The 24,021-nt window shown below is 35.0% G+C and overlaps 1 protein-coding gene across 3 annotated transcripts in view; it reads left to right on the top strand.

Annotated features, from left to right (window-relative positions):
• Positions 1–24,021, top strand: part of KLHL5 (kelch like family member 5) — a 50,213-nt gene that overhangs the window by 15,477 nt on the left and 10,715 nt on the right. For 2 of the 3 annotated variants that reach the window (XM_058837135.1, XM_058837138.1), the window contains 4 exons: positions 4,876–5,061; positions 11,042–11,178; positions 11,961–12,157; positions 19,604–19,816. In XM_058837135.1, coding sequence (XP_058693118.1) covers positions 4,919–5,061; positions 11,042–11,178; positions 11,961–12,157; positions 19,604–19,816 — 690 coding nt within the window. In that variant the 5' untranslated portion in view covers positions 4,876–4,918. The remainder of the gene's footprint in view (positions 1–4,875; positions 5,062–11,041; positions 11,179–11,960; positions 12,158–19,603; positions 19,817–24,021) is intronic. The other variant, XM_058837137.1, reaches the window with a different exon arrangement.

Raw genomic sequence — 24,021 nt, 5'->3', positions numbered from 1 at the left:
TTTGGTTTTATTAAACTGTGCATCTGGCATAAAAGGAAAAAATGTTTCTATTGCATCTGTAAAGATGTTTTGGTGTTTTTTTCTTACACATCGTTACTAAAGATGAAACTGTAAAACTTGTTCCTGAATGGAAGTTGTTTACCAGTTGTTGTAAATTAGGCAAATTACTAACCTTTCTTGTAAAATATCAGTTAAATTATTTTATTTCATTTACTGCGTAAGTCAGTCATTCTTCACTAAAAGTATTTTTCCTGTTTTGTAGTTCATGTAGTGCATGATAGCTTGACATTTCAGAAAATTTTATGATGTTTGCTTTCTCACTTTTAAGATACTTTTTGCACAGATGTGGCATTTCAGAAAGTGTGGCTACTTAAAAGGGTACACTTTAATAAAGGCTATTAAGGACAGATCGATCTACTTATAGCAGTTTAGTGTTTTTCATTCCATAGGACAATAATCAATTTAGTGGAAAAGCAAAGTAGTCCATAATATAAATATTGTTTATTGTATATATGACCTTTAAAGATTCAAGGAAAGGAGGGAGCGCAAAATTGCTTAGAACTGAAGACAGTGTATTTGCTTTTATCACTGCATGTCAAAATACTAGAATTACTGGGAAAAGAAATCCTACATACTGCTGCATCATAACAGCAGTGTCAGTGTTCTGCAACAACCATGTAGCTGTAAGTAACATACCTCTGAAGAGATCCCATTTTAAATGACATTCAGATGTGTCATTGGATATGATAGAGGTATAACATCACTTTCCACTTCAACAACATATATTTATGATGGGAAACTTTTATGTGCAGTATTACCCCAGTTAGGATACTCTTTGTAGCAAGGCAATAACAGTAGGAAAAAAAACCATGTAATTTTAAAAGATACATGTAGATTGAAAATACTACAGCTTTTGGTCTTAATTGTAAGAGAATAATGTGCATATGGCAAAATTGATTTGTTACTTGGTGGAATTGGAGAACTACAGATATTTATTTAGGAGATTTTAAAAAGTCTTGGTTTGGAGTTTTTTTGCAGACATTTTTATACTAGATAAAATGCACAAGGGATTTGATGTGGTAAATTGGAAGTATCTTTTAAATTATGTGCTTAATCATGTATAGCATCTAGAGGTTTTTGTATTTTTGTTACTGTCTTCTAATTCATGTTAATGTTTGCTTACATGCTTTAAAATAAATAATTTAGGTAAATTTTGAGTTCACTGTCGGTACAATTTAATATGTAACTAATGGCAATGTAGGAACTTGCTTTGTATTATTTGTATCTCTGTCTTATGGGGAGACTGTACTTACACCATGTTTTGTTCACTTAATTTGTTAAGAATGTATAGGCTCTTAGACAGACTACATAATTCTGCCTAACACCTGGAGGTTTTGTGATATTAAGAACTTAATTAAATGTTTTTCCTTTGTAGTCTAAAATATGGCTTCTTATATGTTGACACAAGGAAAAAAAACCCATACCAACACTTTCGTCTATGTAGTTTTCAAGGAGCTTTTTTTCTCATATGGAAACCCTGTTACCTCCTTTACAAATAAATTGTGTGCATGAAAAAGGCCTTTTAAAAAACGTTTTTCTAGAAGCTACAGAGTTACATTATTTCGTGCTCCTGTGTAACTTAATGCCCAGTTACAAGCCCTAGGAATATGAAGTAACAGAAGCAGCTCTGCTGCTTTGTTTGTATCAGTCCTTCCTCTTTGCCTTGTCATATAGCAGAAGTAGAAAAGCATTTAGATCAGGTCTTTGTCATTATGATATCATTTAGATCATTATGTGATTCATTTAGAGGAAACCTGTTGTCAAATTAATTTGGTGTTAGTATAGAGCTCAGTTCTAAGTTTAGTACCAGATCTCTGACCAGGGTTGCATCTGAGGTGCAGACAGATCAATCAGAGCTAGTTTGCTGTAATACTGTTTACATCATACTCCTATGTGTAATTTGTAACCAGCATTAGCTAGAATGGTTGTTTACTGTGACAGTGAGTTTTGAATTCTTCTGCAGATTTTCATCTCCTAGATTTCCTCTGTTGCTGCTGTTTGTTAACTGTCCTGCATCCCTGAGGCAATCATCGTCCTTTTGGATTTGTACACTTTTAAGAATTCATCAACAGTTGTGCAGACTCTTGTATAGAAAGTGTAAGCCTATTAGCATTAGATTTGCTTTTCTTAACTTTTTTTGTGGTGTCTTAGCAGCAATCTACAGACCTTGAAGTCATGGTGGAGATAAAGCTAAAAATACCTAGAGCATACCTAGTGTAGAGAGTGTTGTATCTGGTTAATTTCATCCAGGTATGCATTAAAATACTGGAATTACTTTATTGTAGACTGAAGTAGGAAAATGTATTAAAATATAATCTAAAATGTATATTTATATTTGAACATTAAATACAAATAGGATACCAGAATTTATCAGCTGTGTGCTGACCTTGAACAGTCTAGTAAAATTTCTCTAATTATTTAACGACAACATTTGAATGTACCTGGTGGTAGCAGCTCTGCAGTATTGCTCTGTATGATCAGTCTTGGAGTTAGTATGTTGTAACATGCAAACTAAGCCTGTGTCCTCACCCTGAGTTGTCGAGCAACAGAATCCTTTGGTATGTCTTTACCTCAGACTCACTGACCTTTGAGGGTGTAAGTTCTTTAGGATTTCTCCCAGGTCGTCGTTGCTGTGGCAAATAGAACTGGAAAAATATTTATAGAACAGTTTGTGGAAGGCAGGGCATTTAAATTTTTCTATCCAGTCACAGGGTAACAGGCACAAATAGCTTTTGAAACATTATTTTTCTTTTTTTTTTTTTTTTTTTTTTTTTTTGCAAATACTGGAACTGTTAGACTGTATGGACTGAACCTTAGTCTTTCTTTCCTTCTCCTTTCTCTTCATTGTGGAAGATGGTTTGTAAGTTACTAGCTAGAGGACAAGTATGGGATTGAGCATCTTTAGATGAGGAGGAGGACTAGGCTTGATTCTGTTGTGTCCTGAATACACGCTTTATTGTGGATATTGAAAAACAGTCACTGAAAATCACCACTGCAATTATTTTTTCTTATTGAACAACAGTGATGACTGAGTTCTCTGTGGAAAATATGTGCAGTTTTGAGGCTGGCAATAGCTCCAGTGAGGTTGTGATCCAGCAAGTGCTGGCTTGGAAAGCTTTTGCCTTTGTTATTTTTTCCATTCTATCTGCAAAACACTTTGTAAGGTTGTAATGTAAATAAAATCCTGATAGCATGTAATTTAAAAAAAATTATTATTGAGTTACTTTGAGGAATATGGGTTAAAATACAGTTCAAATAAACAAGCAAACAAACCAGAAAAAAACCACAAGGTATTAACCCAATTGAGAATGTGTTAAATTGTGATACAGAGGTACAGTGTAATTTCCTAAGTATTTGTGTGTTGACCAGCAACCTACTCTTTCCACTTCTGATGTTGTTTATCAGGGCTGCTGGTTAAAGAGTTGCTTTCACTGAATACTTCTTGCTCATTCCCTTGAGAATGCCACCCAGCTGGCCAACACAATATTGTCCATGGTTGTGTGGTTCCATCTTTGTATGAGCCCCTGATTCATTTTCTAAAATGGCCACAAAGAATATTTGTTCCAGCCTGTTAGAGGGCTGGTGGTGGAGCAGAACAAGTGACTTGTGAGCTACAGGGAGCAGGGAAGAAGTTGACACATAAATTAATGGCTAACCACAGCTTCAGTGAGAACATTTAACATTAAGTCCCCCAAGGGAAAGCAGTAGGCAGGTATCTAATTTCTGATCCATTATTAGATTTAGCTATGAATTAATTACCAAACTGCTTGGCTTTTTTAGCTACTCGGTACATGCAAAAAGAATCCCCAAAACCAAAACATATAACAGAACCCAAGACCAAATCACAAAGTTTCCCTTTACAGAAAATCTTGTTGGAAATTTAGACTTTGGTTTTGAGGAGCTCTGTCTTTAAATGAGTATCCTACACTGAGGAGTGAGGTAAGTTTTGTGGTGGATTTAGCCCTGAGCGTGATGCTCCATTCATGACATCTTTGTGGAAGCAGGGGTCAGGATGCAGATCTTGTGAAATCATGTCCTTCCAAATGTAATGGTAGATCCAGGGTATTTTATAAGTTGCCTGCATTGTTGAAAACTAAATAGTAGTCAGTTAAAGAACTGTGAGCAAGAAGACATGCTTTCCACAGTGTACATAATTAGGATGAATTTCCTTTATCTCCTAGATCCATGCATTCCTTTTACATTTTCTCTATTCCTGTTTTTTCCCAATCTTCTGTATGTGTGTTTACAAATGGGAATAATTTTTCTCCCCATCCAGCCTTGCTTTTCACTTCTGTTGACTTCTGATGTGCTAGATCTCATATCAGACACAAGGAGTACAATAAGAGGGGTGGTGTATCAATATGTTTCTTTGTGTTTTTTTTCCCCTGCATGTCCATATGCTTTTACCAGCTGAGTTTTGTTCAAGCCATCTTAGACTAAGTGTGAAAAATAAATGGCAGGGAAAGGTTTGGTTCCTTATTGCCATCCTTCCATTAATTTTTCACTTTGCAGGGTCTTGGTGGATGTTCTTCCTTCCATCTGACAGCACTACAGATAGACTTACTGTGACAATCTCTGTGTGTCTCTTAGTTGAAGAGTACAACATGAAATGATCATACTTTTTTCACAAAGGTCTAGATTAGGTTTGGAGAAAGGGAGAAAGAAAATATAAAGAAAAATAAATTAACAAGGGAATAGATATTAAAAAAATCATGCATATCAACTTTAAAATCATGTGTGATTTTTATTTTATCCTTTGTAGATAAAATTTCACCTGAATATTGTGTGAACTAAGATTTCTGTTATTGTCTTCAGCAGAATCTCCGACAGCAGTCACACCATATCCTCTTGTCAAATAATGGAGCCCTGTACCTCAGATGAATTTTTTCAGGCTCTCAACCATGCTGAACAAACTTTTAAAAAGATGGAGAACTATCTTAGACATAATCAACTGTGTGATGTGGTGTTAGTCGCTGGTGATCGTAGAATTCCAGCTCACAGGTAAGTTTATTATAATTTGAAATAACTTCATAATTATTGACAAATGCACTTTCAAAGTGTGTCCCATCTTTTGTTAAAAAAATGTCAGAACATCCTAAACAATTTAGAATACTTTAAACATGTGTATGTTTTTTTAACATTTATTTGGAAACAAAAGTTAATTTGTCTGTTGTATGCAATACAGATTAAAAAAAAAAAGACGTGATTTTTGTTTCCAAGTATACTTATGGTATTTGCATAACAAAATTAAACCCCCAGGAGTCCCCAATATACTCCCAGAATATTATAAGTTGTAGTGGTTTCTTTACCATAGAATGATGTAACATTTTTTTTCTTAGATTTAGTTTTTTCTGTGTACTAGCAATTATGTTATTGGAGTCACAATTAACAATACCGACGGTCTTTTTACTCCCATAGTAAGAGTCTTTGATAGGAGACTTCTGAACACTGCCAGTATTAGAGGTCTAAATTAGTTCAAACATTACCCTCTCAGTCATCTGGGTAATCAACAGATCCTATGTATGACACTTAAAAGCTAGGAAAATACCAAAGATTGCAAAACACAGGCATGTGTAACTGAAGCACATTATAGTATTTAATGCACAGAATTTGTAGTTTGAATAGGAATCTAAGTATAATTAAGCTGTGGTTTCCTAAGTTGAGGTCTACAACAGAAATAGCAACTAAAGCATTTTTGTTTTCCATTGCTCATTCGACTCCCACAGTGAAACTACGTCTCAGAGCTGTAATAGTAATAAAAATATGGGAAGAGATTGCTGGTTTGGAATTGGTACTTTCCTTAGAAAGCCAGATTTATGCTTTTATTCAGATATTATCCACACTGTTGTACTGACTCAGCTGAGGGAATGACAGCATGGGGATGGGAACTGACTTCAGAATCAGGGAGACTTTTAAACCATAGCTCAGAGACTTTATTTTATGAAATGTTCAAATTAGTTACTTAACTGTGTTGTTCCTGTGAAAAGAATGAATCAGATAAAAACATGGAATACACACACCCCTAGTGGGCACATGCTCAAGTAATTTAAGATCAAAAAAACTTTGGAATGGTGTAAACAGGAAAAAATTGTGATTATTATAAGGAAATAATTTTACTTCTTTATGGAGCCAAGGTAACCCCTTTGCAATAAGTGTTTGGACTGTGGCTTATGTAATAGTTAAAAATGTGTAGAAAGAGTGCAGAGGACAGCTATGCATATCTTGTAAAGACTAGAAGATTCTATTTGCAATGAAATAAATGGATAGGCAACACGCTAAAAAGTCCTTTAATGTGGTTCACACTTGTTTCTCATTTATTTAAAAAACTGACTTTGCTTCTCCAGTTTCTGCTACTGTATCTATTTCTGTAGTACATGAGGCATATGCTACTATCTGTTATTTGCTCTGGACTTCTCTTCTGAGGAGAAACATCTTGCTGTAGCTGGTATATTGTGTGTTAAACGCGCTTAAAAGTTAAAGCCAAAGAAGCAGAGTTTGTGCTTGTAGCAGGAGGTGGGAGGCTTACAATTGTCCCTTGTTCACTTTATAATGTAGGAGCAACTTACAAAGAAGCTTTTCCTTTTGCATAATAAATTCTTTCTCTGTTTTGTTTTCACAGAGAAACATAGCAATAACTATAATCTTAATCTCAGTAGATCCAAAGTATCTCATTGAAAACTGAATTTTTTTCATAGTGGGATAAATATGAAAATATTAAATTTCATTTAAATTTTATAGAAATTCAAGAATTAATTTCTATAATTATATTTTTATATTTATTATAGAAATTATACAATTTCGTATAATTTATATAATTTCTTATAATTGACTGCCTTTATCTACTTGTAGCAGCCAATGTTATAAGAAAAGACTTCTGTAGTATTTTTGTTGCCTCCATACAATTTCTGACTTCTTTAGTATTGACTGCAGGCTGGCTCAGTCAGGGCATTTCAGAACACTAGTGATTATTTTTTCTTGAGACTTAGTAAGCAACAGAATATGTATTAAATAGATCTTAGCGTAATGGCTTGGCATTCCAACATGAGTAAGAAAATAGAAGGTTCACTTGCACTGGACAGCTTTGTTTTCCTTTGTTTTTTCATAAGAAAGATGAGTTCTTCATACTATGTGGTCACATAGAGTTGTTAAGAAAGAACATTTTTCGCTATTAATATTAATCACACTCATATATAGGGAGGAATATTCAGATTTTCTGTTTTGAAGCTGGTATTTATAATATTCCTGTATTTTATAAATTATCAGTTTCTACTTTTATTGAGTGTTGTGAGGTGTATGATGTATGTTTTTAGAGAAAAGAGACATAAGTTTGGTATCTGCCTTGGTAATAAGCACAGGTAATACATTGCTGTGAAATTCTGAGAGGTTTTGTATCAATTTAAAGAATTCAGGGTATGAGTCTACTACAAATAAAGCATGGCATATTGTCATGATTTTTCAGAATATGGCATTCTCTATTGTTCCATAAGTGTTTATCTTCTTTTTCTGTGCTGAAATTATAGCTAAAAACTTACTTCCAAGGTCAAGAAGCAAGTAGGAAAAGGGGACCATTCTCCACTAGGAAGAAATGTATTATATTCCCACCCCTTCAGCTTGCAGTTCCATAAATAAATTTTGGATACTTTGATTTAATTAGTTTAATTAAGTTTTTCATAGCAGGTGTTTATTTTGTGTGCACTGCAATTTCAGATGATTTATTATGTCTGTATTTATTATGTTCAGCTAACTTCTCTATCCATAGTAAAAGCTTGTTTTCTTTGGTAATAACCCACTGGTTAGAACATCCATGTAAGAAAAGGGAAATATGTGTGAATTCCTGCCCACAGGGCATTTAAAGTCTGCTCCACATCCTTTAATCAGCAGTCTGGGGTGAGCCATTGTCTGTCTTTCTGTTGACACTGAAGGATGGAAACACAAAAGACAGGGGACTTAAGAGAGCAAAGGGAACCTTTTGTACTCTACAGTTTAGGAAGCTTGTTTGAAAGAGCATGATCTCCTCAGCATCACCTTACAACTTCAGTAAATGCTGATAGTGAGTTTCCAAGGACAAGTTTTCAACTGTTACACAGCCACAGACAAGGAGCTGCCTAGAAGAGTCCCTTTTATCTTTCAGATCTTAAGCAGCTTCACTTCATTCTGTCAGGTGAGACGGGTTTGGAGATACTAAACATGTAAATTGCGAGGTTTGGCAGCTGTCATCATTTTACATAGTAATTGCTTTGGTGACCTAGAAAATTATCTAGATGATGCAGCTTGTGGCAGTTCCAACAAGTACAGGTTTTAAAGTGTGCCACATATTTTACTTGCTCTCAGTGGAAAACTCTTCAAAATAAGTTAAGCCATCATGGTAGATCTTTCTAATTTTGGATCAATACAAACTGTTGAAATTAAAGACATCAGTAGCTTTGGAGCCTCCTGTAGTACTAAAACATCGAGATTTTGTCAGTATTTAGTGACAAGTGAATATCAAATCACATGTGAGTAACTGATTTTTATTGACTAGTGGGAAAAAGATAGGACAAGAAAAGGCCAGTTGGCTGAAAGTCTGCCTTTGTTTTCTTTTATCTTAGCTTAGTGTCACCTTGATGCATTGTCACTGTATATTTTAATCCCATTTCTTCCTTTGAAAGAACTTTGTTTTTCCTAAAGCAGTTGAATTAAGGGAAAAGTGTGGATACCTCTTCTAAGGTTTTCACTGTGAAATTATTAAAAAACTGCTCTCAGTATAATTTGTGCTTTTTCAAATCACCTGTATTAAGCTACTTCTGGACTTCACATCCTCTGTCAGCACATGCAAGTCACTCTCTGGAAAGCACTTACCCCTATGAAGCATTTATACCTCCTCATGGATCTGAACACATTTTCAAAAATAGTAAATGGATTACATTTTAGTTAATTTCCATTGGAGGACTCTTGAGTCTAGAAATTGCAGGAAGAAATTTGCTGATATCAAAACTCTGATAGAAGGCATTGGGACCTCTGTGTTATTATTTGGCATTTCTTCAGCAGTTGTTGCTAAAATGTGTACAGTCCAGTGTTCTAAATAATAGTGCAGCTACCTAGTCCAGTTGCACTGCTAGGGAAAGAAAAAAAAGAAAACAACCACCAAACTGTGATATGACTAAGTATTAAGTTCTGTTTCCCATTGGAGAAGAACTGTCTTTTTCAAGCTCTGTTCTGGGTAGTTCCAAGTCAGAACTGCCAGATGTGAATATGTTAAGTTGGTTGTTTTGCTTTTTTAAATTTTGAATTTGACCTGCAGAGATACTTGGGTTCAAACCACTTTCCTTCTAGTGAGAACCCCTATTTTGTACATAGAAATTTGATCTTGTCATCTCATTCTATCATCAAAAGCAGTTGCAGAAATTCTCCCTTGATACTTACATGAATGTACTCTCTAATTTACTCCACTTCTATAGATCTCTGTGAGGCAGCATTTTCATTGAAATGCAGATGTCATTAAACCTGAGGTTAAAATGCCTAGAAGTGATGCCTGGGCCCTACCTTAGCAGAAAGTTCTAATTTTTCTTAGCTAGTCAGCCACAGAATAAATCTCATATTTCAATTACAGAATTTCATTTTTCTTTGAAAGAACAGAACTGTGTTTCTTTTAACAAAACTTCAATCATACAAGGTGTTAAAATAAAATTAATCTTTTTCCCATGCACTCATAACTCTACTCTGTTGCCTCAGCAGCTAGAAAAAAAGGATTATCTTTTTTTTTTTTTTTGTAAGCCTGTAAGCCTGACCAAATGGTCAATGATCTGAAAATTCACAAGGAAAATGTATTATGAAATTAATTAGTCAAAATTTTATTACTTTGCAGTTAATTAACTAAGAGACAGCTCCTTGTATTTCATTACTTTGTATATGTACCTGTAAATCCTCCCCTAAGCACTGGTTCTCACCTTTTCAATTAGTTTTGCTCTGTTTTGTGGTTCCGGACCTCTGTCATTTTAACACACCAGTGTAATAATTCAGCACAGCATAAACTGCCAGGAGTTTTAAATTAATTGAATGTGTGCATATGGACTGTTTAATGTATTTGCAGTAGGCTGGGTTCTTGGGCTTGCTTGTTTGTATTTTTAAGTGTATTTATATTGAATTCCCTGTGGGCAGGGCAACAGTGAACTGCTACAGCACAAAAATTCATCCAAACCACAAGGCCATTCCTGGAGGTCTCTTACTCCTCCTGAATAGTTATGGTAGGTTTCATATTCCTGCCTGATACAATTTTCTCTTTTACCCCAGTCTCTGAACACATACTGAGGCATCGAAATTCTTGCACATTTTGCAGAGTGGCATTATTATTTGTAGTGAGTGTTTTGCTCTCAGTAATCCAAAGAAATGTCCGTTGTGCACAAACATGTTTACCTACACATGTAACATACACATGTAAAATAGCCGGAATTGTTAAAAAAGGCTAAATACATATTCACAAAAGAGATTATTCTGTATCATCTCCACACTTGACTCCATCACTTGACTGTGACAAGTTTTGTTAGCAGTATTAGGAATTGAATGTATTTGTGCAGACCAAGAGCAAAAGCATTTTAAAGCCCTTTGAAAAGGACTGGTAAGTCATTATTTCCCAATTAAAAAAGTATATAACATACTGTAAATTAAAATAAATTCAATTTTATTTTTATTTAAGTAACGTATATTTATATTCCATTTCTGATTTATGTGGATTTGGGAGCATTTATGTCTGTGTTGGCTATTGAAAGTCATTGAGCTTTGAAAGGGTAATTAGTTTAGATCAGTAGCAAATGTCGGTTCAGTATCAGTACTTCATTATTCATAGAGAGAAACTAGAGCATGGAGCACTTTGTCAATTTTTAAGTGTTTTTCTCACTACAGTGTTTCTTCAAAGGGCAAAGTAATGAATCATAAGTTAACAAACTTGAGGTTGACTACATTTTTTTTCTTTGTTTCTCTACTTTCTCTTGCATGTCGTACTCAGATTGGTTCTCTCCTCTGTTTCGGACTACTTTGCAGCAATGTTCACTAATGATGTAAGGGAAGCAAGACAGGAAGAAATCAAGATGGAGGGTGTGGAGCCAAAGGCACTGTGGGCTCTGGTTCAATATGCATATACAGGTAATTGAAGTGAAAATGGAAATTTCATCTAATGAATTGTCCTCATGTGAACATTGTATTCCATTACTAGATTTCAAATGCTCTTTACAAATTATTCACATTACTTCAATTCTTATAAATAAATAAAAATAAATCATATAATATCCTGAGTTGGTAGCAACCTACCAGGATTCTCAAAGTCTGACTCCTGACCCTGCTCAGAACACCCCAACAATCACACCATGTCTCCCAAAATGTTTTACAAGCACTTCTTGAATTCTGTCAGGCTTGGTGTTGTGACCACTTCACTGTGGAGCCTGTTCCAGTGCCCAGCCACCCTCGGGGGAAGAACCTTTTCCTAATGTCCAGCCTAACTCCCTGACACAGCTTCAGGCCATTCCCTCGGGTCCTGTCACCAGTCAGCAGGGAGCAGAGATCAGGACCTGCCCCTCCCCTTCCCTAGTGAGAAAGCGGTAGGCAGCAATTAGGTCTCATTGCTGTTACCTGAGACAACTTGATAGGATAAAGTTTCTCTGATAATACTATATTCAGTTAACAAATTACGTGAATATATTAAATGTATCATGACTGACAAAAAAAGGAATCTCATTAGAATTTCCTTTCCTTACATCATTTTAGATACTAATTTTGAAAACTATTAGTTATCTAATGCTGAGGGTGATGTTTACAAAGCATTCTATTCTGTCATATAATCTGTAAATAATTCTGTTGCCTTGGGGTTTTAGGGAATTTGTAAGATTATAAGAGCAAATTAATGTGATTTTTCTTTTTGATGTTACTAGGTCGCCTTGAATTAAAAGAAGATAACATTGAGTGCCTGTTGTCTACAGCTTGCCTTCTTCAGCTCTCTCAGGTTGTAGAAGCATGCTGTAAATTCCTAATGAAGCAGCTTCATCCATCCAATTGCCTTGGAATCCGATCTTTTGCTGATGCGCAGGGTTGCACTGACTTGCACAAGGTGGCTCACAATTACACTATGGTATGTTGTTACATTTAGTACAATCTGTTTTATTTAGTAAGGAATATAAAGAGTTTTCCTAAATATAGTACTGATGCTTTTCTCCCAGAAAGCATTCATCATTTTCAAACAAGAATGCTCATATGTTCCCACGATGAAAAATGCCAAAATAACTGCAAAGTTGCTGGTTTAGAGTTGGAAGGAAATACGCAAGCATTAATGGGTCCCTGTAACAGAAATGGGATTGATGCATTTAATAAAATATTTCAAAACCTTGTTCTTCTTTCTGACTGTCAAAAACTACAGACTTCACAGTGGGCAAGTTGCCATCACCTATTCCAAAATTACACGTTACTAAATGGAAGTGTATGAAGTGGAGTATACTTCCATGAATGTGGTATGAATGTGGGCATTCAGCAATATAGATTCTGCATTATTCTTAATAAATTAGCAGTGGGCTGTCAGGCATCAAAGAATTTTAATCTTAGGCTAGATAATATGTGATAAATTTGTAATAAATACAAATTTGTCAATTATATTTTTGTGTAAACTTATGGAAATTCAGACCTAACAACTTAACTTCATTTGCTTAACAGTCATCCTTTTATTTTAATACAAAATGTTCTTTTTTTTTTCTTCTCACAAGTGTATTTTAGTAAAGTTATCAGAAGAAGGCAGGAGAACTATCTCTGAAGCAACTCAGTTCATCTGCTCTTTGCAGTTTTGTGAGGCATTTTGCTCACTTGTTGATGAAATTTTGCCTAAGTAAGCTGTTGGGATCTGAATGAGGGCACGTAGGTAACTGCATAAGAGATGTGGGAATGAAGATAGTACTTAATTTGCTTGTGTGTGATGGCATTACCTTGCCATTAAGAGATTGGCTTAGATCCAAGAGTTGTAATTTATGTCTTGTAATTAGTATTAAAAATCCGTGGCTCTTCCTCTTGCTGCTTTAGGTTTTGCTGGTTTAAAACCATTTAAAAAAAAAAGAAGTTCTTCTTGGCTGAAGTTAATTTAGTTTAGTATGAATAGCAGTTTAAGATAGTTTTTTTCCTTCATATACAAGACAGTGTTCTTCTGCAGTGAATGGATCTCTCACATATTTAATATCATGGCCACACAAATTTACTGAGGCAGATTGTAACTTACATGTTTCTATTCTTGGTCTTCATTATTGCACAAACAAAAATAAGGAAACTGCAGTTAAGTAGAATGTGCAATAAAACAGTAAGGTAAATGTGGCTTATGCCTTTGAGGAGTATTAGATTTTATGCTGAGTGAGACCAGTGATAGAAAAAGGTATGTGAAAAGAGAAACTCCCTCCTCTGACCTACTTGTTCTTTTTCAGAATAAGCATGTATTTTGGTCTAGGCTATTGTCATGTCCTTTATAAGTGAATTGCCAAGATCAGTAAGAATTATTAGACTAACACATGCTTGAAGGGGAATGATGGCATTCCAGTCTTAGTATTCTGACTGGCAATTCATGACTTAGGGCAAATACGGGCTGTGAACTTTCTAAAAGCCATTCTTTTGCAGCACCTATCTTTCTTTTGTTCAGACCGGAGGAAAACAGTTCTGTACCTTTTGGCCATTGTTAACTTCAGTAAACAAAAACTAAAGCAAAATTGTTGCTTTTAAGGCTGTGATGTGAATGAAATTCAAATTAGGTGGATTTTAAAAAGCCATTTTCAAAACTAATTAGTTGTGCTAGATGGATTTCTCCCAAGGCCTCTTTTAATGTTGTTTAGTTCCAAGAGAGACATTAAATTGAATTTTAGTAATAATGAGTAATAGAGAAGCGGCTTCTTTATTTTGAAATGAATGTTGCTATGGAAACTGCATAGAAATGTATAGTCCAATTGAATCTTCAATTAAAATAAATCCCCAAGTAATTTCATTTCCTTAAAAGCAGTTTGAAAAAAGAAAATGTTCAACACTAGTAAGTGCTAGGTACTTGATGCTCTTTCCATTAAGAAGTTTTAGAGTGTAAGGGCTAAGTACACCTGTAGTAGCTGGCAAAATTCTCTTTGTTAAAACAGGGAATTATTTTTATGCTGCATTGGGCTGCATAGAATAGTAGGGGATTATACTGAGTACAGTTTATAGTTCTGGTTCTTTCAAAATAAAGGTCGTAGAAGGCAGTGAATAGTATAAAATACTTAACTTTTAATTTACATGTTATTTTCTATGAGTTTTTGTTTGACAGAAGAGAAATCCCGTGATTGCCATTTAATATTTTTACAAGTAAAACAACTTCTCCGTTTTAAAGGTTTTTATGACACATATAATAAGTTTGTAGTCATCTTACCTGCTTCATTAAAATACCTTTTTACATGAAGATTTGAAATTCAGGTGAAATGAGCATTTGTTTAAACTGGAGGATGAATCAGTGAGTTGTTCCATTAGGTCTGCTTCTGTTCTTCTGTCTGAGTAAAGTACATTAGTCATTAGAAAGCATCAGCGATTAAAAAAAAAAAGATAAGAAGGATTTGAATGCTGCATTTCTTCATATTACAGATGTAATTATGCTGAAAGGACTGAAATGTTGCATTACTTTATTGCTTACTGTGTTGACAGTTGATAAGTTGTTTTGACAGAGGGAAACAGTTTATCAAAACTGGTCAGTTATTGGCACTACAAATTTAGGCTTAAAAATGCTCACTATAAATGAAGTGAAACATAAAATGAGCTGAAGTGATTAGTAGTGGATTTAATGCTGCATAAAGAGCAACTCTGATTTTTACACATCACAGTTCTAAAATAGAGTTGATACAATCATGAAATGTATCTGAGTAAAGGTATCTTTTGAACAAAGGTTATCCTGTTTTGCTGTGGTTTATATATAGCATTTGGGGCATACAGTTATAAATTTAGGAATTTTATTAGATTGGCCAGTATTGTGTCTGTTTGTTTTAATGAAATTGTAAAGGCATTTTTGCACAAAATGCTTTCTGCACATTTTTATTGCTATCTTCAAAGTCATAACAAACACCCCTTTTTGACATCTTGTTTGTTTGAAACAGTTGATAGTGTACCTTGAATGAAAAACAATGCTTCCTTTTCCATAAAAAAGTAAACCCCCAAAAAAGGGGAGTTAATACTTTGAGATGAGGAAAAGCTAGCCTGTGTTATTTCCAGAACTTGAAATATCTGTGGTGACTAGTGAGGTGTTCTTAGGTAAGTGTCAGTAGCTTCTTTAATAGCCAGATTTTAACTTTCTGATTTACAACTAAAAAAGAAAGAACAGACATTTGAAACTTTGTGTGATAGTGCCTGAATTGGTCTATGTGTAATCATTGTTACTCAGCTATGCATGCTTAAAGCGGAGTGAAAAGTCATTTTGGTTTTCATCAGAAGTGTTCAGAAAATACATGAGCAGTGATAGTATTACAAGATTCAGATAAAGTTAGTTTTGGAATTTGTGTGATTTCTGAGCAAGCCAATGGATGTATAAAAAGAAAAAAGAACATAGTAATAGATTGGGCCCAAGCATAGAAAGTAGGTAGTTTTGCAGAAGAAAATGTGTGGCACACTTAGGCTTGCTTTCTCCTGTAAGGCAGTAGTTGGTTAACAAAAAATCATTGAGTTATGATTTAAAAGAATTAAAGAAGGATAATTTGTCTTTTTTTTTCTTTTCTTTTTTTTTTTTTTTTTCAGCAGCCAGGACAGTTTTTTTCTTTTGTTAGTGGGGAGCATGAAGAGGAGAAATTTAAATGCTTTTGGTCCATAAAAGGCCAGAACCAAAGACTGTGATAGTGCCTAAAACAAGGATTTTACATTCTTGTGCCTGAAATTGCAGTCCAAAATATCCTGATCAGTAATTGACTGACTTGCAAAATACTCATTCACTTACTTTTTACCTGTGAAATCCCAAGATATCTTTGTCTTTCAAGTTCCCTCCATCCTGCCTAGCACAATAGATCAGTATTGCCTTGTCAAGACTGAATAGGTTTCTGCATGCTGCTCAGTCTGTTTTGGAATCCAGAAATAGCGCAGCGAGGAGTCAAGCTACAATAGCTGTACTCTAAGCAAACCCTGCAAACAGTGCAAGTATTAGGTTGGTTGATTGTTTAACACATCAGTCAAATCTGAGGAAAAGTAAAGTAGGTGGTATCTGACAGCTGTTTGACTATTAATAGTTTCCCAGGAAGTCAGCTCAGTTTGTAGTGAATTCATACTTAGTTGACCAGTGGACTGAAGCAGTCAGAAGACAAAAATTACATTTCCTGTTTGTTTTCATTCAGGCCCTCTGAGTCAAACAACTCTTGCTTTTTGGTTGCCCAAGTTCAGAGCTTAAGTAGAGCCCCATGATTAGAGCTGCCTGTTGGGCAGCCTCAGTCCCTCTCAACTTGCAGGTGTCTGATGCTCTCCAAAGTTTTCTTCCTTCTAACACAGTGTGCATGGAGACTAACCATCTCACTGCGTCCCACTGTAGGGATTAAGTATCATTTAGAAACACACATCATGACATCTTATTTTGTATGTGCTCCTAATATTTTTTTGCTCTGTACCAAGTCCAAGGTAGATCTGTGGTTAAGAGTATCAGTATTACTCACTCTGCAGTTGCTGAAGAATGAATTTGAGGTTATTATGTGAATGAGCAGTACCCAGCACTGAGCATGAGGACTGCATGTCCCTATCTTGGTTAACACATAAGCCTCAGGCTACTTATTTGATAAAGTTTCCAAGCTCTTGAGGAGCTAATTTTGGGGTTGGGAAATTCTGTTTATTTTCAGGACCAGAAAGCAAGGGATTGAAACTGCAGACCTTTTGTTCTCTGAAATATCCTGTTCTTCCACAGAGAGTTCCCATAAGAAGAAGGAAAGAAAAGGCTAATGAGGAGGTTAAGAATGGTAGGAGATACACTGGCTCCTTCTTTTTGTCTTCAGAATCTCTGTCTGTAAAGGAAGAGGAAGTTTCAGATTCTGATTATAAAAAAACCCAGACATAGGACAAAGAGTGCCTGTATTCCCAGTGGAATGCTTTGATACTCTGCTCAAAAGGAGTCTCTGCTTTAAAAATAGAATGGGAGCAAGAGGAAATTGAACTTGTTCCCATCAGAAAGCAATGGTCTGCAAGCAACAAGAAGGAAAATCAGGCTTTTTGCACATAACAGCTGTTGAAGTGATGAAATCCAGTTGGAAAAAAGCTTTCCAAAGAGGATCCCTGATTGACTTATGCAAGATCAGCTTGTTGTTGGCTCCAGAGACAAAAGAACTTTTCATGCAAGTGCTTTCCCCTTCCTCTTCCTGTGATCTGGATAGACAATTTGGAAAGTTTAAGGTAGTAAGAGTTGGTGTTTCTCTTTGTCAGAGCTCGCTGCCTGTTCATTCAGCAAAACCAAACGCTCAGCTCCAGCTTGCATATTCTCTAGGAAAAAGAACCAACAAAAAGCAGGCAGTGGAAAACATGAACTCAGTGGAATATGAATTCCTGTGAACTGCATGTTTAAACTGTGGAAATAATTTTCATCACTTCTCAGATTCAATTTTACTGCCAGGCATTTAATATCAGAGTGAAATAAATAGCAATGCATGTGTAGTTCTTCTGAATATTGGTACAGTGCTTTCACTGTTTTTAATTCATATATTCATTCATTTTAACTTTTATTTTGTAATACAAATAGTTAAATGAATTAAAGAGGAAAAGACAACTCTATCTCCTCTATATTTTACTATAGCTTTCACTTGGAAGTACTTTTTTTGTGTAGACAATTGGATCTTTGTTGTAGGGAAGCTTTTCAGACATTAAATATTTTCACATATTGAATGTAGTTTTCTTTCCAAATTCTATTCACAAGTAGATTATGTACATTGATAACATTTTCAGTTATTTTCCTGATTTCCAGAATTACCAATGGAGTGGAGTAGCTTTGGTGTTTCCCCTTAGATATCTTGTGACCATCTTATACACATCTAGCTTTCATGTAAAGTGGACAGTTTACACCTAATTAGTTTTTTCCTCTTAGGTCAGCTTTCTTTTCTTATTAGTCAGTATCTTTGGAGTACTGAGGTATAGCTTTGAAAGCATTAGACTAAGCAATAAAAAAAAAAGTATTAACTATTTTGCTTTGTTGTCATGATGCTCATTGCATACATAATGCCAAACTACTGTCGTTTTTGTTGCCATTTGAAATGCTACATTCAGACCTGTTTTGCTGTGCACCTCCTGCTTCCTCTTGTGAGTTTCTCCCCTTTTTTAATCTAAAAATTCTTTTTTTTCCAACATGTGCTTCTAATCTACATGCTTTTTTATTAGCATGCAATTCTTTCTTTTTAAAACATTAAGCAAGACAGTAAGTAAGGGTAATTTTCATATTAGGCCCAGTTAGACTTCCATGTTTGTGGATCTAACACATTTTGTTCTCCAGGTGTTTTAGAGGTACTGGGATGGCAGACCAAAACCAGCACGCCATTAACTGACTATCTAGAAATCCACAGTGCATTTAATCAATTCATTGTAACATTGTTATCATCATGAAGTTACTCTCAGTTTGGAGTGTGAATTTAGCTGGTGTTTGAGCTACAAAAGTACAATATGTTGTGATTTTACTTTTCTGCTTTTGTGTTGCTTTGCTTTGCTGCCTTGTAAAGGTATATGGGGAGAGAGGATAGACACAACATCACTCTTCCCTGTTACATTCAGGTTTTTCACTCTAAGTTCATGGTGTTGATTGTGTTTCTACATACTTCTGCTATTTCAGCCCAAACTGATCAGAATCCTTACAGAATATGCTGCAAGTCCTCATATTATGAATTTGATATCAGCGTAGGACATGTTACATATTATGAATTTCTTATTTTGAAGTAAAGATTTGTTGCTGAAAATGACAGGATGAAAGTTAGAAGGTTGAATTCTATCAAAATAAATATTGTTAGCATAGCAAGGCATGTGTAATATTGTGGATTCCTTCTATGTTTTGCTCCCCAGTCAAATCAGATCAATTGTATAAAACCTGCAAAATAGCAAAATAAACTTAAAATAACCCATTTTAAATCAACAATAAAATCGTTAGTGTTGTTTATTTCCTCTGAAAACTTACTACCACATTTTCATCTAGCAGTAATGAAAACAGTTACATGTGCCCAGTTGTTGTACAGTGCTGTGCTCTTTGCTTGACAACAGGAACAAACTGCATCTTTTTAACCATAATTCAGAAAGTATTTCTTCACTTTGTGGTGCCAAGATAGTAACACCCACAACCTATGGCTCATTTCTGTCTGTACACTTCCCTCAGTTGTTTCAGCATGTCTGTGAGACTGAATGGTTGAGCTGGGGAAATGATCAGGGGTAAAAATAATTCAGTACTTCAACTTTTTTTGGATCTTCCTCCTGAGTCAGTACTCCAGTGGGACAACAGAGAGATGGCATGGAGGGAGGGAAAAGAGGGGAGAATACAGCAGATGTTCCATAAAATGTCTTCAAAGTATGATGTTGCCTCTGTTAAAATACTTTTCTTTTTCAGGAAAACTTCATGGAAGTAATTAGAAATCAGGAATTTCTGTTATTGCCAGCCACTGAAATTGCTAAGCTTTTAGCAAGTGATGACATGAATATTCCTAATGAAGAAACTATATTGAATGCACTACTTACGTGGGTTCGACATGATTTGGAACAGAGAAGGAAAGATCTCAGTAAACTCCTGGCTTACATTAGACTGCCTCTGCTTGCTCCACAAGTAAATTGTTCAGTTCCTCTCTAGTTTTTACCATGGTTACAGTGGGCATAATGTCTACAGAATAAATATATTGATAGTGATAAATCATAAAGTTTATAGTGGTCTGGATTCTTAGAGCCACACGTAAGAGCTTAGCATGTTGTATAGGCATAATAGTTTGTGTCTCTTTGTGAACTGCAGCATATTCTGATCCTTAGCTTCTAGAAAAAGTTTTTTTTTCTTGCCTGTGAAAATGCTTATCAAAGATATCTTAATCACTAAATGCTGTGTCCTTTTTTAAGTTCCTTCTGTATTGAACTTGCACAGTTTATTTGGCTCATTATATTTCCTTCATGTAGAAATAGCTAGGAAATGCAATTTGAATAAATTGTTTGGAGTGATTTTTCTATTAACTCCTGATAGGTCATCATTACATACTTCTTGTTCTTCCCAGTCAATACTTTTTCTCCTTCTTGGGCATTAACAGAAAATGTGGAGGAAACTTTGGGCTCAGTTTGTTTAAATAGTTGTGAATTACAGTTTTCCTGTGCCATAGGAATGACTACTCCTGTTAGTCTCATACAGACTCCCTCAAAGGCAGGGAGGCCCTGCAGAGATACCTCAACAGATTAGAGGAATGGGCAATCACCAAATGTACAAAGTTTAGCAAGACAAAATGCCAAACTCTGCAAATGGCATGGGGCAGCCCTTGATGTACAGACAGACTGGTGAATGAGATACTGGAAAGCAGTGCTATGGAAAGGGACCTGGGGTTCTGGTCCATGACAAGCTGAACATGAGTCAGCAGTGCCCTGGCAACCAGGAGGGCAAAGTGTGTCCTGGGGTGCATCAGGCACAGCATGGCCAGCTGGGCAAGGGAATGGCGTGAAGTTGTATCATTGCAAATTTAGATTGGATATTATGGAAAGATTCTTCATCCAGAGAGTGGCTGGGCACTGGAACAGGCTCCCCAGGAAAGTGGTCACAGCACCAAGCCTGACAGAGTTCAAGAAGTGTTTGGACGATGTTCTCAGGCACATGATGTGACCCTTGGGGATGTTGTGTGGGGTGCTGGGAGTTGGAGTTGATGATCATTGTAGGTCCCTTCCAACTCTGTTTATTTTGTGTTTCTGTGATTCACTACTTGATACCAACTTTTTAAACTAGGTTTGAATATTTTTATTTGTTTTTCCCTTTCTTCTCTTTCCTTGCTGGACCTTCTTTAGTAATATTTAATATTTACTATATCGTCGAAGTATTTTGCTTTATGATTTTCACTTTGTTTAGTGAAAATTCTCTCTTACATGACAAAAATAGGATTTTTATGGAACCTGAATGATAATTAAAATTCATTAACACAAGAAAAACAGAGTTAAATTAATTCATAGTGATAAATCACATGCATTACATTTTGTGTATTACTTCTAATCTGATGTCCTTTTGCTGGATAGTAAGATTCTTTACCAAGCATTGTAGTATTTATTTCCATACTGATTATTATATATTCAAAAGGAGGATTTTCTCAGTTATGGCCTTGACTTTGTCATTCCATTTTTCTAGGAACATGATTCAGTGTAAGGCAATTAACAAAGAGGAAATAATGCTTTTGTTGAACATTTAATTATTTGATAACGAAATAACCCCTGCTGTATTCCTTTTACTTAATTGGCTGTAATTGAAACATCTTTAGAAACTGAAAGTACAGAACTTACCCCAGAAATATGTACTGAAATCAAATTATGTCCACTCAGTAACTGATCAGAAAAATAGCAAGATAAATTACAAAAGCAAAATTTAATTTTACTTATTATTTTATCTTTAATTTTTCATCTCATCTCCAAATATATGCTTGTATTTCTAAAAAAAAAATTCTATTACCTTTTCATTTATTACTTTCTTTAACAAACTAAAGTGTTAGAGCTTTGATTTTAATATGGAAACATTTAGTAGATGAGTAAACTTGATTGAAATGCCCAAATCAGTCTTTATGTTTTCAGAATCATGATCATGTGACATTAGGCAATCTGACAGCAAATATAACATAATTTAAAGCTTTTTAGTTTTATGGTTGATGAGTTAAAGGTATTTGAAAGAAATTAAATTAGAAAATTGTACAACTTGCTGAAACCAAAACCACTGCAAGCAGAGATGCAGATACACTTAAAAAAAATCTTTAGGAAATAACTGTGAACCTGTAGCACTGGAATCAAAAGAAGTTGTAAGTAATTGTTTTATTAGTTGGGTTTATGTTTTAGTTTTATTAGTTGGGTTTATGCATCTCTTTGTAGACAGCATTCTGATGTCTTGCTGGTTAATGCAAGCAATGTCCTAAATATTTGTAGATTTCTTTTTCCTAAAGATGAATATTTGTCAGCCTCTTAAGATATAAGGTGGCAAATATTATGATAAATAATGAAAAAGATAATTTAGCAATTTCTGAATTACAAGATGGCTCAGATCCTTTTAGTCAGAAATTCTTAGTACTGAGTATCTGTACTACCTTTCTCCTTATCAGATTTGCAGTCACTATGATTTCATGCTAATATGTAATTTGTAAATGCTGTTAGAAATGCTTTTAGTACAAGGACCTATATAAATAATAAAACTTGGAAAAAATATGCTTTTAGTAAGCCCATTCTAAGTTACTTTAGTGAGGAATAATTATAGTAGTTTTAGTTTCAAGAGCCTGCAGACTAGATTGCATTTCTTTTTAAATGAAATAAAGTAGCTTTCAGACACTGTGATTCTGTGCTGTGAGAAATTCTTTATAGGTTGAGTGGGTTAGAAACTGTAGAAAATGTAGGTTGCATCTTGTTGCAGAACTCACATTCACACATAGTGTTGCTTTAAATATTATATGGTGCTTGTCCATCAGAAAAATATATTTAAAGTCTGAATTGGTCATGTTCTGTACAAGCCTTAGTTCTTATGCATGCAGCTCTGACATTGTCTGATTTAGGACAATAGGAATTAATTGATTTCTTTTTTATTTATTTTTAAACTGTGTGCAATTCTATAGCATTACCCACTGGCAGTTAAAAGACAGCTTTTAGTTCATTATTTTATAATCATAAAATGTCCATGTGAAGTGATACAAGTGGTGCTTTGGGTCAAAAGAAGAAACAATGGAAGTAATGAAAGTGAAAACTGAGATTAAGTTCCCTCTACTAATTTACGTGAGAACACTTCATTTGCTATTTTAAATAGTGGGAGCTCTAGCCACTTAGAGAAATGCTGCAAAAGTCTCAGTTTTCTGAAAATCACTGATGAAGGGCTTTGAAAGGGTTTTTTATTCTCTCTGTGATGGTTAATTATGTTTCTTGTCATATTTTGTGTTATTTTGCCTGATAGTGAGGAGCTCAAATTTAGCCATCTGTACCTACCTGTATCTCTTCTGGAACCCCAGTTATCATATTTGCCACTTTGCCACCCTAAGGCAGCTTTAGGCCAGGGATATTCACACCATATTGTGCACATCTATTTCACAGCAACTCCCTTTAGTACTTCTGCTGATTGATGTCTCAGCAGTTTTATACCTATTAGTGGTTGGCTGTCAACAGCTCAGTAATGACATCTCATATTGGTTTGTGGACTTCCATGTCTAACATTCACAAAGTGTTTGGATTTTGGCTTTTCAGAGGCATCCACCTTTCTTCCTCTCTCTTTTGCTGACAAATGTCCAAATCCTAGTGGGGCACTTAATTTCCTTTTTCTCTGTTATTCATGCCATGTTGTGCAGCTCAGAAAAATGCCAGTCTCCAGACTTCTAATAATTAGAATGTGACTCAACCTAATAACCTTTTTCCTATAGTTTGATAAATATTGAGTACAAACCACTCCAGAATCTTTGAACTTAAAAACTTCTGTTAGTAGTCTTTAGTTGAATTTTATTTAGTTTATATATGTTTTAAAAGTTGCCAAATTTGCTTGCAAGCTTATAAAAAAATTATAAAATTTATATAAAATGAAAATTTTAACAAAGGCTTTTATTAAGTGATACATTGTGATCTTAGTCACTGTCAGGGTAAGGAACACAATACATATTAAAATATTCAGCGTGTGCTGAAAGGGCTTTTACAGACCTCTGCATCACGTGGATTTGGGAATAAAAACATGAGATTGGACTGACTTACATGCCCAGAACCTGTTTCCATTTTCTTGAACGTTCCTGCACAGCACTGAACTTGAAGAGATTGTTTCCTTCCTTTGGATTATTAAGCTTAAAT

The sequence above is a fragment of the Poecile atricapillus genome, chromosome 4, assembly GCF_030490865.1.
Source record: "Poecile atricapillus isolate bPoeAtr1 chromosome 4, bPoeAtr1.hap1, whole genome shotgun sequence".
NCBI lineage: Eukaryota > Metazoa > Chordata > Aves > Passeriformes > Paridae > Poecile > Poecile atricapillus.
Note: the sequence above shows the minus strand (reverse complement) of the source record. Positions and strands in the feature narration are given on the sequence as shown.